At 44.6% G+C, this 15,087-nt stretch overlaps 1 protein-coding gene across 2 annotated transcripts in view; it reads left to right on the top strand.

Moving 5' to 3' along the window:
* PEX16 (peroxisomal biogenesis factor 16) overlaps window positions 1-15,087 on the top strand; it is a 40,278-nt gene continuing 25,191 nt past the window's right edge. The window contains exons 1-6 of one of the 2 annotated variants that reach the window (XM_040328167.1): window positions 3-189; window positions 3,500-3,535; window positions 6,363-6,439; window positions 8,135-8,268; window positions 10,687-10,787; window positions 13,914-13,991. In XM_040328167.1, the coding sequence (XP_040184101.1) occupies window positions 63-189; window positions 3,500-3,535; window positions 6,363-6,439; window positions 8,135-8,268; window positions 10,687-10,787; window positions 13,914-13,991 (553 nt within the window). In that variant the 5' untranslated portion in view covers window positions 3-62. Of the gene's footprint in view, window positions 190-3,499; window positions 3,536-6,362; window positions 6,440-8,134; window positions 8,269-10,686; window positions 10,788-13,913; window positions 13,992-15,087 lie in introns of both variants that reach the window. The other variant, XM_040328168.1, reaches the window with a different exon arrangement.

The following is a 15,087-nucleotide window of genomic DNA, read 5'->3' as shown; positions in this document are numbered from 1 at the left end:
GGGAAGGGCCAGAGGCGGGGTTGTTTGGTGTCACCAGGAAGAGCTGAAGCAGGGGGAGCAGGATGGCAGCTCGCTATTGGGAGAAGCTGGAGGATCTGATCCGAAGGTACAAGGAGTTCGTCGTCCACAACCCCACCGGGGCCACCCAGCTGGAGAGCGCAGTGCGCATGCTGTCCTACCTGATCGCAGGTATGAGGATGGATCATGACACCGACCATACATACAGTCATATCCCTCTATGGGGGAGGGGGGGGGCAGGCTGCACTGTGACCCACTGAACCTTACCCCCTCCACACTGCAGCCTCGCCTGCTGCCTGCCTTTACCGCCCGTTTACATCGATGCGTTTTCCTTTCTGCGCCAACGTGCGTTTTCAACGTGTTTTTGACGCTAGGATTTGGAGTGGAAAGGGTTAACGTTCATTGACCGACGATTGGTAATACCTGGCGCCAATACGTTGCCCACGGCTTCTATGCGCCAACACACTTGGGTCTCTTTAATACGGATGGCCTAAGGCTGTAAAAAAACGCAGTTTTACCGCCCCCCCAATGCTGAACGCAGCAATGCTTTGCAAAAACCGTAAACGGCACGTTGCTGCCAAACGCAACCCGTTCAAGAGAATGGTGCGGCGCCACGACGCCGGCAAGCGCCTGTGGTTGCAGTGTGCTGAGTCGTCGCTTACAGAAGGGGGTGACATGGACTCCTCGCCCCACCTGTCAAAACACCTCTGAAAAGCAATCCGTATTAAAGAGACCCAAGCGTGTTGGCCCATAGAAGCCGCGGGCAACGTATTGGCGCCAGGTATTACCAATCCTCGGTCAATGAACCCTTTCCACTCCAAATCCTAGCGTCAAAAAACACGTTGAAAACGCACGTTGGCGCAGAAAGGAAAACGCATCGATTTAAACGGGCGGTAAAGGAATACGCTGCAGATTGCTTTTCAGAGGAGCGGCAAGCGTGTATGTGGATGAGCCCTTACACTTGCGGCAGACCTTGCAGCTCCTCCTGAAAAGGGATCCACCGCTGGCTGAAAGCCAATATGTTGGCGCCTTACTGCCTGCTGTACCCCTGTAAGGGTTGGGGGACAGTAAAAAAAACAAACAGAGGTTGAGCTGCAATTTTTCCACCCCCCCTCTGCGCTATTGAGCCCCCCCCCCATTAGCTACAGGGATAGCCATAGGTGTGCACAGCCTATAGTTTATTTTTCTTACTTGTTTAAAATTGTATTTTTACATTTTTTTTTTTTTTTTTTTTTTTTTTTTTTTTTTTTTATAATTTATCATATTATTATTATTATTATTATTATTATTATTATTAATATTATAATTTTTTATATATATATATATATATATATATATATATATATATATATATATATATATATATATATATATATATATAATTTTTTTTTTATTATTAATAATAATAAGATAAATTATTGTATATTATATATAATTTTTTTTTTCTTTTTTTGGAGCCCCACTGGGGGCTTTGGTGAACTATTGGGGGTCTAAGCAGACCCCTGATGTCTCTTTTTCGAGGCAGAGAAAGAGAGTCTAAGAACAGAGATTCCCCAGTCCTTTTCTTCGCAGCCAAGCAGCGGGGGGAATCTGTGCAGCACAGAGTGATTAGGGGGTGCCCAGGCACACCTGGCACACCCTGTGTGCACGCCTATGGGGGTGGTATAGCGGCAGCTGAACGTGACTCATACAAGTGCCCCCCCCCCGCAACCGCGTAAAATGCATGTGGTTACGGCGTGCTACTGTGGAGTGCAAGGGATTAAAACAGACAATACAAGGCCTCCTTACCACCTGTCAAATGCCCTCTGAAGAGCGATCTGAGCACTGATCACTCTTCACAGAACAAAGCATGTGTGAAGGAATCCTAAGCCTGCACTGCAGTGCTAATCCACAAATTCCACCAATAGCGTCTGGTCTGCAACACACGCGTTTCAGGACATTTTCAAGCTCATCTCTTAAAGTAGACCTATAGGAAAAACGTTTTGCATTGAGTAGGGGAGGGTTATACCCATCTCCATTCTATCCAAAAATAATTTTTTTTTTTTTTTTTTTTCAGTTATACTTTAGACCTCCCTCCTATGTCTGGAGATAAGGGGGAGGTGTTCTGTAGTTCTAAAAATGATAGGAAGTGTGTTAGGCTCCATTGCCGGTGTGCATAAGATTCCGGAACTTTCTTGGACCCGGGAGGCACAGGTACAGCATCCGGCCCCGCTGCCAGCATCCGGCCCTGCTGCCAGCAGCCTGTCAAAATCTGACAGGCTAAAATCTCTGGCCGCTGGATGGTGTTTAGAGAGATCTGCGGTCATAGGCGTGCGCACAGGGTGTGTCGGATGTGCCCAGGCACACCCTAATCATCCTGTGCAGCACAGATTTCCCCCTACCGCTCTGGCTCCCCGCTCCTTCCCTCTGCACCCCCTCCGGCTTCCCTCCTTTCCTCTCCTGCTGGCTGTTGCTGCGGAGATGTTTTAGGATTAGTGAGGGAAGGGGCCAGTAAATATGTATTTATCAACCCCTTCCCTTTCTGAATGAACATGGTGAGTGATCGGTAGTGTGTGTTTTGAGCTTTGGGGTGCACACCCTAATGCAATAGAATGCGCACACCTATGTCTGCGGTACTCACATTTAGGGCCATACTGTACATATCGTATGCCCGAGAACCCAGAATTCCTGCATTGAAAGTAGGGTTGCACCAATACCGAGCGTCATACTTGTGCCAATTCTCCGATACCAAATGCGGTGCAATTCCTGTTCAAATCACATTCGGTCACCGCACCGTACCAGTGTGAACTGGAAATTAGGCAGCTGGCAGTGATCTGGGCGCTGTGTAGGGTTGCCACCTGTCCAGGATTCACCTGGACAGTCCGGGTCTTGAATCATGTGTCCGGGTTTCAGTCCACCAAGATGGTCGCACACAAATCTGTTACCGCTGTTTAGGAGCAGGTTTGGCATCGCGGAAGGGTGGGGTGATGATGTCAGCAAGATAAATTTGGCCACACCCACTGACGCGCTCTGTGCGCTACATTACTACTCTCCTTGGGGCACCCAAATGTGCCCCAGGTCTTTTATAAACCTATAGTGTTAACTGCAAAGAAAAATGTTAAATTGCCCTGTGCCGCAAAAGGGGTTGGCTTGAAGAAAAGGTGGGAGGTGCTGTGCCGCTGCCTCCCAGGAACAAGAAAACGCCAAGATTTGGCGCACTCGGGCCGTACTGTCCATGTGTTGTAGGCCTTTCTGGCAGGATCACCAGGTGAAAATAATAATGAAAAAGGCCCAAAAAATAAAAAGAATGCAGCCACCACCTCTAAGGACAGGTGAGCTGCTAGATGTTATATTTTTGTTCTTGGCTTTAGATCGTCTTCAAGCCGGCTGGGCTTATTACTGGTAATGGGTACCAGACAGCGGCAGCCAATCAGATACAGTTATTTCACCCATTTGTGTCGCACTTCCTCCAATCTAACTCTCGCCTTTCTCTCTTTATAAGGACGATTCACGGATTCCCATGAGCTGTCTGAGCTGAGTAAGTACCGTCTTTGCTTTTTCTAGGTGTCCTGAAGAAACCATAATGCTACATAGAAACACGCTACATGTAATGGAACACGTCTGCATTATTACGCAGCGCAACGCATGTCACCGCAGTGTGTCGCAACGCGCTGCAGTGCATGGAGTTGAATGAAGTATCATTTTGTGACCCTTCAACAAAAAAAAGTAACAACGCATCTCCTCATCCCTACACAACGCAGACCCGCGTGCATGTGTCATAGTGTGCAGGTCGGTGGGAATGAGCCATAAAATTACACTAAGCACCAAGGATCTGCAAAGTATGTTCCCCATACAAGACAGTCGTGTTTTACTGTAGTTGGTTTATTATTATTGGTGTATACCAGGGTTGGTCAACTTACTAGATATAGGGGACCTCAACACATAATATTCAGTCAATGTAATGCTACAGAAAGCAGAGACTGCAGACCTGATACTAGAGTCGTATAGAGACTGCAGACCTGATACTAGAGTCGTACAGAGACTGCAGACCTGATACTAGAGTCGTACAGAGACTGCAGACCTGATACTAGAGTCGTTCAGAGACTGCAGACCTGATACTAGAGTCGTTCAGAGACTGCAGACCTGATACTAGAGTCGTTCAGAGACTGCAGACCTGATACTAGAGTCGTTCAGAGACTGCAGACCTGATACTAGAGTCGTTCAGAGACTGCAGACCTGATACTAGAGTCGTTCAGAGACTGCAGACATGATCCAAGGGATGGTCAGACGGGTGGCTGCGGGTCCTTCATCTGGGCTCTCTAGTTGTCTCCTCCAGGTAGGCAGCAATTGTTTTACTGTAGTTGGTTTATTATTATTGGTGTATACCAGGGGTGGTCAACTTACTAGATATAGGGGGCCTCAAGTGTGGCCCCTGACATCCCCCTAAGGGCCACACATAATATTCAGTCAATGTAATGCTACAGAAAACGGAGACTGCAGACATGATACTAGAGATGGTCAGAGACTGCAGACGTGATACAAGGGACGTCAGAGACTGCAGACGTGATATAAGGGACGGTCAGAGACTGCAGACGTGATACAAGGGATGGTCAGAGACTGCAGACGTGATACAAGGGATGGTCAGAGACTGCAGACGTGATACAAGGGATGGTCAGAGACTGCAGACGTGATGCATGGGACGGTCAGAGACTGCAGACGTGATACAAGGGATGGTCAGAGACTGCAGACGTGATGCAAGGGACGGTCAGAGACTGCAGACACATTGCATGAAACTGCTATTACATCCCCTTTACAAGTCCATGTTTCCACATTTGTGCTCCCTCCAGCCCTCCTATAAATGACGTGTGCCACATTTGATGTTTCTCTCAGTGAGATCCATTATAAAAGGTCAGAGGAGGAACAAGACATAACAAAAAAAGAATGGACAGCACGGAATAAAAAGTAAGATAGTGTAACGCCACTAAACCAAGCCCTGAACTGCTGGCAGCCGGTCTAAGGAATATTTATCCTTCACTGGCTTGAGTAAGAGCCAAAACAGACCACTGGCTCTAGGGGCCCCAATGGCCACATCACATATAGTAAGTGCCAAAGGGCCACAGCTTGGACACCAGCAGTATATACAGTGCTATTTTCTTCCATAACCCTGGACCAAGCATACCAGCTCAGTTAATTACCATATGTATAAAACCAAGCACTAGGGGGAGCTGTTCATGGTACCCAATCAGGTTCTAAATTCAGCTTGTTTAATTTAAAGGGGTTGTAAAGGTAAAAAAAAAAATCCCTAAATGGCTTCCTTTACCTTAGTGCAGTCCTCCTTCACTTACCTCGTCCTTCCATTTTGTTTTTAAATGTCCTTATTTCTTCTGAGAAATCCTCACTTCCTGTTCTTCTGTCTGTAACTCCACACAGTAATGCAAGGCTTACTCCCTGGTGTGGAGACAGCCTCTAGAGGGGGCGAGCAGGAGTGTCAGATCGCCCACTGACACACGTCTCCTTTCTCTATCTGCAAAGTAGAGAGTGTCCTGACTTTCCTGCTCGCCCCCTCAAGAGGCTTTCTCCACACCAGGGAGAAAGCCTCGCATTACTGTGTGGAGTTACAGACAGAAGAACAGGAAGTGGGGATTTCTCAGAAGAAATAAGGACATTTAAAAGCAAAATGGAAGGATGAGGTAAGTGAAGGAGGACTGCACTAAGGTAAAGGAAGCTATTTAGGGGAAAAAAAATGTTTTCCTTTACAAACCCTTCAAGCTTTGACAATCAAACCTAAAAGCTGATTGGTTACAATGCAGAAATGCATCAGATTCTGTGTGCTCCAGGCCTAGTAAACCTCCCCCTTGTTTTACATTATAGGAGTGGTTTAAACTTCTTTTTTTTTTTTTGTAAATCCTGATTCGGTTTGCGAGTGTCTTGCAAAATGAGCAGGATTCAATCCTCTGCAGTGTGCAGTACCGCATTTGGCCAGAGGTGCGGGGGCGCTGAAGCCGATCGGAGCCGTTTGGAAATACTCAGTTTCCGAGGCGCTCCGGTGCCCCACACCTCTGGCCACATGCGGTATTGCATGCCAAGGTGGAACTAATTATTTTCGTTTCCATTTACTTTGATTGGGAAACTCGCTTTGATATGCAAGTGCTTTGGATTACGAGCATTCTCCTGGAACGGATTATGCTTGCAATCCGAGGTTCAACTGTACTAGGTAATTGCACTGGTTGCATTAAAAATGTACCATTAATGAAATATTATTATTAATTACAGAGCTGAGATAGTTGGTGTATTTTATATCTGAATGAAGTGCAGCTATTGGCTGATTCTTCTCGTGTTCTCACAACCTGTTTTTTCTGTGTCAGTTTATTCATCTTCCAATCTCCTGGCCTTACTGAATGACGGGATCCTGAGGAAGGAGCTGCTGAAGCCTCCTCTTACTGTGAGTAGTTGGAGTTCAAGTCCTTTATTTTTTACTCATGATTTAACCACTTCTGCTCCTGATGGTTTGCCCCCCCCCCCTTCATGACCAGGGCATTTTTTGCGATGCGACACTGCGTTACTTTTACTGGTAATTCCGCATTTGTGAGAACACTGTACACAAATAAGACATTTATGTCTTCCTTTTTCTTTTTTTTTTTTTCTTGTGTGTTGTTTTTTTTTTTATTATTATTTATATATATATATATATATATATATATATATATATATGCCTCCAGTGTGAAAGGGGTCTCAGTGTTGCCAACCGTCAGTATTTTAACTGGCAGCCAGTCAAAAACGGGCAATTTTCTCTTGTCAATAAAAGGAAAGGTTGCCAGTAACAAATATGGCTGTGACACTCGGCTTGGTCCAGAGTGACCTGCTACAGTGTGTTCTGGCGGAGGCGGTGCCAGAGCATGTCGTGTGATCTCATGGTGCACCGTGCAAGGGAGCCAACAGAGCAGCCAGGGCCTTGTGTGCGGGTCGGGCGCGGGACTGGCAGTACTGTTTAGACTGGAGGGACCACCTGGCTTGGAGAGTAACTGTCACTGTGACTCAGGAGAGGACGTGTCTTGTCAGTGATCTGTGCTGCTGCACACTGCGGTCATTGTCACTGTGATGCCCCGTACACACGATCGGAAGTTCCGACAGCAAAAGTTTGATGCGAGCTTTTGAACGGAAATTCCGACCGTGTGTAGGCTCCATCGGACTTTTGCTGTCGAATTTCCGCCAGCAAAAGATTGAGAGCTGGTTCTCAAATTTTCAGACTGGAAAAAATTCTGATCGGAAAATCCGATCGTCTGTATCAATTCCGACGTGCAAAATTCAAGCGCGTGCTCGGAAACCATTCGACGCATGCTCGGAAGCATCAAACTTAATTTTCTCGGCTTGTCGTAGTGTTGTACGTCACCGCGTTCTTGACGGTCGAAAGTTCAGAGAACTTTTGTGTGACTGTGTGTATGCAAGCCAAGCTTGAGCGGAATTCTGTTGGAAAAACCATCCAAGGTTTTTTCAGACGGAAAATTAAATCGTGTGTACGTGGCACGAGAGTCAGTTTCTCGCGCGTGCGTGCGTGCGTGTGTGTGTGTGTGTGCGCGCGCGCGCCTGACCCAATCTAATTTCTTACCCTCCTGAGTCCTGTCCCTGAGCTACTTACTATATATTGAAAATAAAATAAAACTTTTTTTTATGCCTTATTATTTACCATAAATCATATTGCTAACTGCATATTGTACTTGTTTGTAGCCTAAATACTGAAATTTGAACTTAACCACTTAAGGACTGGAAAGATTTGCACCTAAGACCACTTTCACACTGAGGCACTTTCACGCTAAAAACGGCGCCTAAAAAGCTCCCCTCTTCATTGAAATTAATGGAAAGCTCTTCAAAAGCGCTCGTGTCTTTACTGGCAGTTTAGAAGCCCCTCAGTGTAAAATTGGCCTTGGGGGCAATTTTTTTACTTTTGGAAATGCCATTGAAAACTGAATTATAAACCCTTTTTGTAAATAAATAGTTTGCATCCATGTATTTAGCTGGTCTTATTTCATTTTTAATTCTGTATAAATTATCGTGTGTATGGGATTGTAAGCTCCCCTGGAGTAGTCCTTCTATTAGGTGGATGGGACTCATTTTGTCCTTGTTCTGCCCTCATTTACAGGATGAACCCCGGCAGCGTCTTCTCAACTGGCTCAGCATCTTGGAAAGTCTAGAGGTCTTCCTCGAAATTGGATCGGCGAGGGTTTGGGGCGATGGGACAAAATGGGCCGCTATTCTACTTATCCAGCTGCTCAAGTAAGGACGTTGTGCTGCCTCCACTAGTTATATAGGCAATGCAATTGCATCTGTACTATACTATACATCTACTGTATGTATTTAGCTTATTAGACATGTGCAGAATGAGAACATTTTGTTTTCTTTTGTTATTTACATAAATGCCCTTTTAGTTAATTTTATTCGTTTTCGGAATTTGTTTCATTTTTTTCTAATTTTGAATTTTCATAATTCGGTCGGATTGATCTCAATTCAAATTGAATTCCAATCAAAATCAAGTTTATTTAATTAGAATTTCGGAAGATGATTACCGTATTTATCGGCGTATAACACGCACCCTAACTTTAAAGTGGATGTAAACCCAAAATGTTGCTTTGAGTGACAGGTTATTTACATATCTAGCTTGGACATGTTTATCATATGTTATGTTATGTTTATCAAATTATGAGGTGATCCGCAGTTCATTGTATATTACCAGGATGTGTTATGTGGGGGAGGGGTGGATTTCTCACTTTTTATACTGTGGATCACCTCCTATTATGATAAACATAACATATGATAAACCTGTCCAAGCTAGATCTGTAAATAACCTGTCACTTAAAGCAAGGAGAGAGGAAAGGACTTTTTATTTAGACAGGTTTTTATCTGGAAGTCTGTTAATTTTCACTGAACAATAAAAGAGGATTGCTCAGAGCTGGATTAACTCTGTGTGGCAAGACTGGGCACAGATGATAGGAAATCGTATTCTCTACATTGTGACATAAAAAAAAAAACATTTTGGGGTTTACATCCACTTTAAGAGGGAAGTTTCAGGAAAAAAATGCAGGCACAGTTTGCCCTCTATTTTCAGGGTAAAAAAGTGAGTGTTTTATACGCCAATAAATACGGTATATTCTTTTAATTCTAGTGTGTGTGTGTGTGTGTGTGTGTGTGTGTGTGTGTGTGTGTGTGTGTTTTTATTTATTTCTATTCTTTTTACATTCTTTTCAAATTTATTCTATTTTAATTTCAGAAGATGGTTTATGTTCTTTTTATTTTATTCTATACTCCCCTTTTTATATTCGGAAATTTGAATCAAATTAGAAATTGGTTTTGGATTCAAATTCAAATTTTGTTTTGTTGTTTTGGATTCGTTTAAATTCATTACTGTTGTAATTTGGATACATCTGAATAATGAAAAATGTGTCCAAATTTCGGTTCGTAATGAAACAAAACAAACTGCACATGTCTATAGCTTATGTTGTTTGTGTACTTCAGAGGTTTTCAAACTTTTTTCAATTTGAGGACCAATCAATGTTTAATTTACAAACTTTTGCAGGCTGAAGAAAAATCAGAATCCCCCTTACATCAGAGTTGTCCCTACATCAGAATACCCATTAGGGTCTCCCTCAAAGCCCCCCCCCCCCCCATTTCATAATTCCTATCAAAGTTCACCCTTGTATCCAGGGGCGGACTGTCAACTCATGGGGGCCCCGGGCAATAGAAGATTATGGGGCTCCTGGGCTTGCAGATGGCCAGGAGGCAATGCAGAGGCAGGGCAGCTAAAATCTCTGGATTTTCACATCAAAAGCATGTCAGTTTCGGACCTATCAGGGACAGATGTAAAAAAAAACAGATTTTGACATACTGTCCCTGGTTTTACTGAGCCTGGCAACCCTGATGGGGGGCCCCCTAGTGGCATGGGGCCCCCGGGCAGTGCCCGAGTGACTCAATGGTCAGTCTGCCCCTGCTTGTATCAGGCTCCCCCCCCCTCCCCACACTCTTTACATCAGAAGCAGAGACCATAGGCAGCTTCTGCTGACCTTAACCCTCAATCTGTGTATATAAGTATGACCCTAGCTGTTGGCCGGATGAAATCTTGTAGAAGCCTGGGTGTGGCCCACAGGCCAGAGTTTGGTGGCCCCCTGCTCTGTAATTGTTTTTGGTTATGCTGCCATCTTGTGGTCATCATTTTGACTACTTGTGCCCTGTTGGCACCTCCTCCACTCAGCAAAAGTTAATATAAAAATTGCCTGAGCCAGGTGGGCATTTATCAGCCAAACATTCATTTTATCCAATCCAATGCAGTCACATTTCGGGTATTCAGGCAGCTGCAGGTGCTTTGACTGTCCAAATTCAATAGCTGACCAGGGAGATTCCTCCATCCATGCTCTCTCTAGCGTGGACAGGGAAATTGATTCTCTGGTGCAAGACACACAGCTGTCACTGGATTGCATTTAGACAAGAAGTAGCTGCAAATGGGCTGTGAGAGATTAGAATAAACAAGCTGTAATAGAGGATGAAAAAGGGGGAGAGCAGTATTTTATAAAAAAAAAAAAAAAATATGCCGTTCATTTTTATTTGGCATTAAATTGTGTTTAGGTGTTTGTATGTCCAATAGATTTACTGCATGTATATAAATGTCTTATTTGGACTTTTTCCGTCTTTCTCTTCCATCAGGGCCTGTCTACGTTTAGTGCTTCTCTTCTGGTATAAATCCGGCATACAGAATTGTCCTCCTATTGCTCCTCTGGACCGAGAAGGCGTCCTGAATCACACAGGTGAGGTCCTTATACAAGACTAAGTCACAGAAAACTCCTATAGAGCTTTTGAAAACTGTTCTGTAATGCACCTCCGTCCTTTTAAATCCACATAAATAAATAAGGACCAAATGTGAGATTTAGGCTCCATTCACATTAGCGTCTCTCGAGTCTCGTGATTTCCAGTGCGACTTTTGGTGTGACTTTGATTGGACCTTACACTCAATAGCCGCACCAAATTAGTACAGGTACCTTTTCAAAGTCGCTGTGACTTGTCATGCGACATTGATGTCTTAAGTCGCCTGACAAATCGCACACGTGTGAATGGAGCCAGAAAGAGCCATGTATTGAGATGGCTATGGAGAATGCCATTGCTGAGCATCTTCTGAAAATGCAAAGCATTCTGTGAATGGCGCCTGTACTGAGCAGCCGACCTCCTGTGTTCAGAATGAGCAGGACAACCGCTCAGCACAGGACCCAGCAGCAAGCGTAGATCCCTGGAGTAGCTGTGCCTACTACAGCGATTTCCAGTATTTAGGTGCATCAGCCAGATATGGGGGCAGATCCACAAAGATCTGCCCGGGCGCAGCGTATCTGAGATACGCTACGCCGCCATAACTTACTTGTGTTTGGTTCGAATCCAGAAAGAATTCGCACCGTAGTCTATCTCTCGCGGCGTAATGGCGCGCAATTCAAATGCGGCGAGTAGGGGGCGTGTTTCATTTAAATGAAGTGCGTCCCCGCGCCGAACGAACTGCGCATGCGCCGTCCCTAAATTTCCCGCCGTGCATTGCGCTAACTGACGTCGCAAGGACGTCATTGTTTTGACGTGGACGTAAATTACGTCCAGCCCGATTCACGGACGACTTGCGCAAACAAAATTTTAAAATTATACGCGGGAACGACGGCCATACTTAACATTGCGTACGCCACCAGATAGCAGCTTTAATTATACGCCGAAAAAAGCGGTCTAGAGACGACGTAAAAGAATGCGTCGGCCGCTCGTACGTTAGTGGATCGTCGGAAATAGCTAATTTGTATACTCGACACGGAAAACGATGGGAATGCCACCCAGCGGACGCGGAAGAATTGCATCTAAGATCCGAAGGCGTACGAAGACGTACGCCTGTCGGATCTAACCCAGATGCCGTCGTATCTTGTTTTGAGGATTCAAAACAAAGATACGACACGGGAAATTTGAAAGTATGCCGGCGTATCACTAGATACGCCGGCGTACTCTTTGTGGATCTGCCCCATGGTATATACATAGCTACATTGCTCCAGCTTGGAGCAAATCCAACTATGTATAAAATATCCTTAGCTGGAATTCATTTTTAAGAAACGGCTTCAAATTCAACCCTATTATATCCCATTACAGGACCTATAAGACTAGCCCCGGACCATATTGCTGCCTAAAGACCCAAGGTGTTTTTACAGTTTGGGACTGCGTCGCTTTAACAGACAATTGCGCGGTCGTGCGACGTGGCTCCCAAACAAAATTGGCATCCTTTTTTCCCCACAAATAGAGCTTTCTTTTGGTGGTATTTGATCACCTCGACGGTTTTTATTTTTTGCGCTATAAACAAAAATAGAGCGACAATTTTGAAAAAAATTCAATATTTTTTACTTTTTGCTATAATAAATATCCCCCAAAAACATATCTAAAAAAAATTTTTTCCTCAGTTTAGGGCGATACGTATTCTTGTACCTATTTTTTGTAAAAAAAATCGCAATAAGCGTTTATTGATTGGTTTGCGCAAAATTTATAGCGTTTACAAAATAGGGGATAGTTTTATTGCATTTTTATTAAATTTTTTTTTTTTTTTTTTTTACTACTAATGGCGGCGATCAGCGATTTTTTTATTTATTTATTTATTTATTTTTTTCGTGACTGCGACATTATGGCGGACACTTCGGACAATTTTGACACATTTTGGGGATTTTTGTCATTTTCACAGCAAAAAATGCATTTAAATTGCATTCTTTATTGTGAAAATGACAGTTGCAGTTTGGGAGTTAACCACAGGTGGCGCTGTAGGATTTGGTGTACACTGTGTGTGTGTGTGTTTACAACTGTAGGGGGGTGTGGCTGTAGGAATGACATCATCGATCGAGTCTCCCTATATAAGGGATCACTCGATCTATGCAGCGCCATAGTGAAGCACGGGGAAGCCGTGTTTACACACGGCTCTCCCCGTTCTTCAGCTCCGGGGAGCGATCGTGACTGAGCGGCTATAAACAAATAGCCGCGCCGTCCTCCCGGATCGCTCCCCGAGGGGACCTGACCGCCGCAAGTCCCGATCGGACCCCCGACCCACGTCTAGGCAGGGACGTACAGGTACGCCAATGTGCCTGTACGTGCCATTCTGCCGACGTATATGTACATGCGGCGGTCGGGAAGGGGTTAAAAACACTTAAGTTTAATACATATACAGCATACAAGTGCTGTGAATCACATTGTATTTGTTAAAAATGTAAAAGTGTAAGCAGTAGAAACCAAAAATACCATACAAAATGTATTGCCCTGACATCTAGTGGTAACATAGTATAACTGCACCATATTTACAATCTCCGCTACCCACAATTAAAGAGGAGCTCCAGGCTCCCCCCCAAAAAATGTTAAGCAGAGTGCCACCCAAAAGTGGAACTTCCGCTTAAACCACTCCTCGCCCCCCTTACATGCCACATTTGGCATGTACTTTTTTTTTTTGGGGGGGGGGGGCTTCAGTAGGAGTGGGACTTCCTGTCCCACCCAGGGACCTCTTAGGCGACTTGTGATATCGCCTTAGGCGGCCCCTCCCTGTAGGCGATCACCTGGGACACGTGACAGGTCCCAGGCGATCGCCTGTCCACTCAGGGAGCGCAGCGCCGCTCGTGCATGCGCAGTGAGTGGCCGGCCCTGAAGCCGAAAGCTGTCACGGCCGGGTGCCCACAGTTAGAATGGAGGCGCCGGCGGAGAGGGGGGGGTGACAAGCGACGCTCCAGGTGGCCTCGTCGCTGGACAGTGGAACAGATAAGCGTCTGTTTAATAAAAGCCAGCAGCTACACGTTTTGTAGTTGCAGTTTTTGTAGCTACTGACTTTTTCCAAAACTGACTGAAGCTCCTCTTTAAATTTCTATACTAAGATCCCACCATATCTTTTTCAGGAGAAGAAGACCCTGGCAAACCGGACACCTGCTTTGTAGGGAAGCGTTCAAGACGTTGTGTCCGGACTCTAAATTATAGTAAGTTTAAAGAGGAAATTCACTCCCACTTTTTTTTTTTTTTTTTTTTTTAGCTTGTCCACTGTGTTGTCCTCAACATACACTCATGTCCAGGGAGTCCAACATTGTCTGGTGTAATCTTTGGCTGCACGCCGGGTCTTATGCCAGCGAAGGGGGGGGGGGGGGACCAATTGCATGTAAAGATGCAAATCGGAGTAAAAGATCTGCTTTTATTGAACCTGAAAATCCAAATTCTCCGTCCTTTACTCTATAGCCACACTAGAACTATTCACAGACGTTCATGTAAATGTACCAATCCTTGTTCAGAACCGTGGAGACTTGCTTTTGTTTTTAGTTTTGTGTTATTTTATGCTGACAAGGGCATCTCTCAAAGGTTATAGAAAAAGATTGCCAAATGATCAACAGTCCAGATAAAGTATATTTATCACAGTAATCATGTAAAAACAACCAACACATTTTGATGGGGATTTCAGGGGACCACCCCCCCTTCATCAGGGTTGATTAGTGTAACAAGTCTGCTCTGAGTTTATGGCCTTTGCTTCAGTTACTTCTACGAAATCGCTCCCTTGAGGTGTCACTTCTTTTGCTGTCCTCTCACTGGGAGAGCAGTGCAGTAGGGGCATGTAACTAGTCTCCATAGTGATGATGTTGCTGGCAGTGGGGTCACAATCTCCACCTCCTCCATTTGGGAGAACATTTTTCATTCATTGAGAAAATGCAAAGTGTGCTCTGAATGGCGCCCTTCAAAAGCAAGCGACCTCCTTTGTCCACCAGGCGACCTCCTGTGTCCAGTAAGCAGCAGGGCAGTATGGGAACCCTGGTACCTCCGGATGGAACCCCCTTGATATCTTTGGATTTCTCTCTACCCAAAAGATGGAGCCTTTGAGCCCAGGAATGACAAGCACAGGTGGTTTATTTCCTGTGTGTGTGTGTGTATATATATATGTATGCCATACAGAGAAAATTAATTATATTTAAAAAAAAAAATATTTTTCTTTTTTTTTTTTTTATTATTATTTTTATATAATTGACAATTTTTATTCCCTTTTTTTTTTTTTTAAAGCAGCAGGGCAGGTGCTTGGCATGAGACCCTGAA

Source organism: Rana temporaria, chromosome 11 (genome assembly GCF_905171775.1).
Source record: "Rana temporaria chromosome 11, aRanTem1.1, whole genome shotgun sequence".
In the NCBI taxonomy this organism is placed as follows: Eukaryota; Metazoa; Chordata; class Amphibia; order Anura; family Ranidae; genus Rana; species Rana temporaria.
Note: the sequence above shows the minus strand (reverse complement) of the source record. Positions and strands in the feature narration are given on the sequence as shown.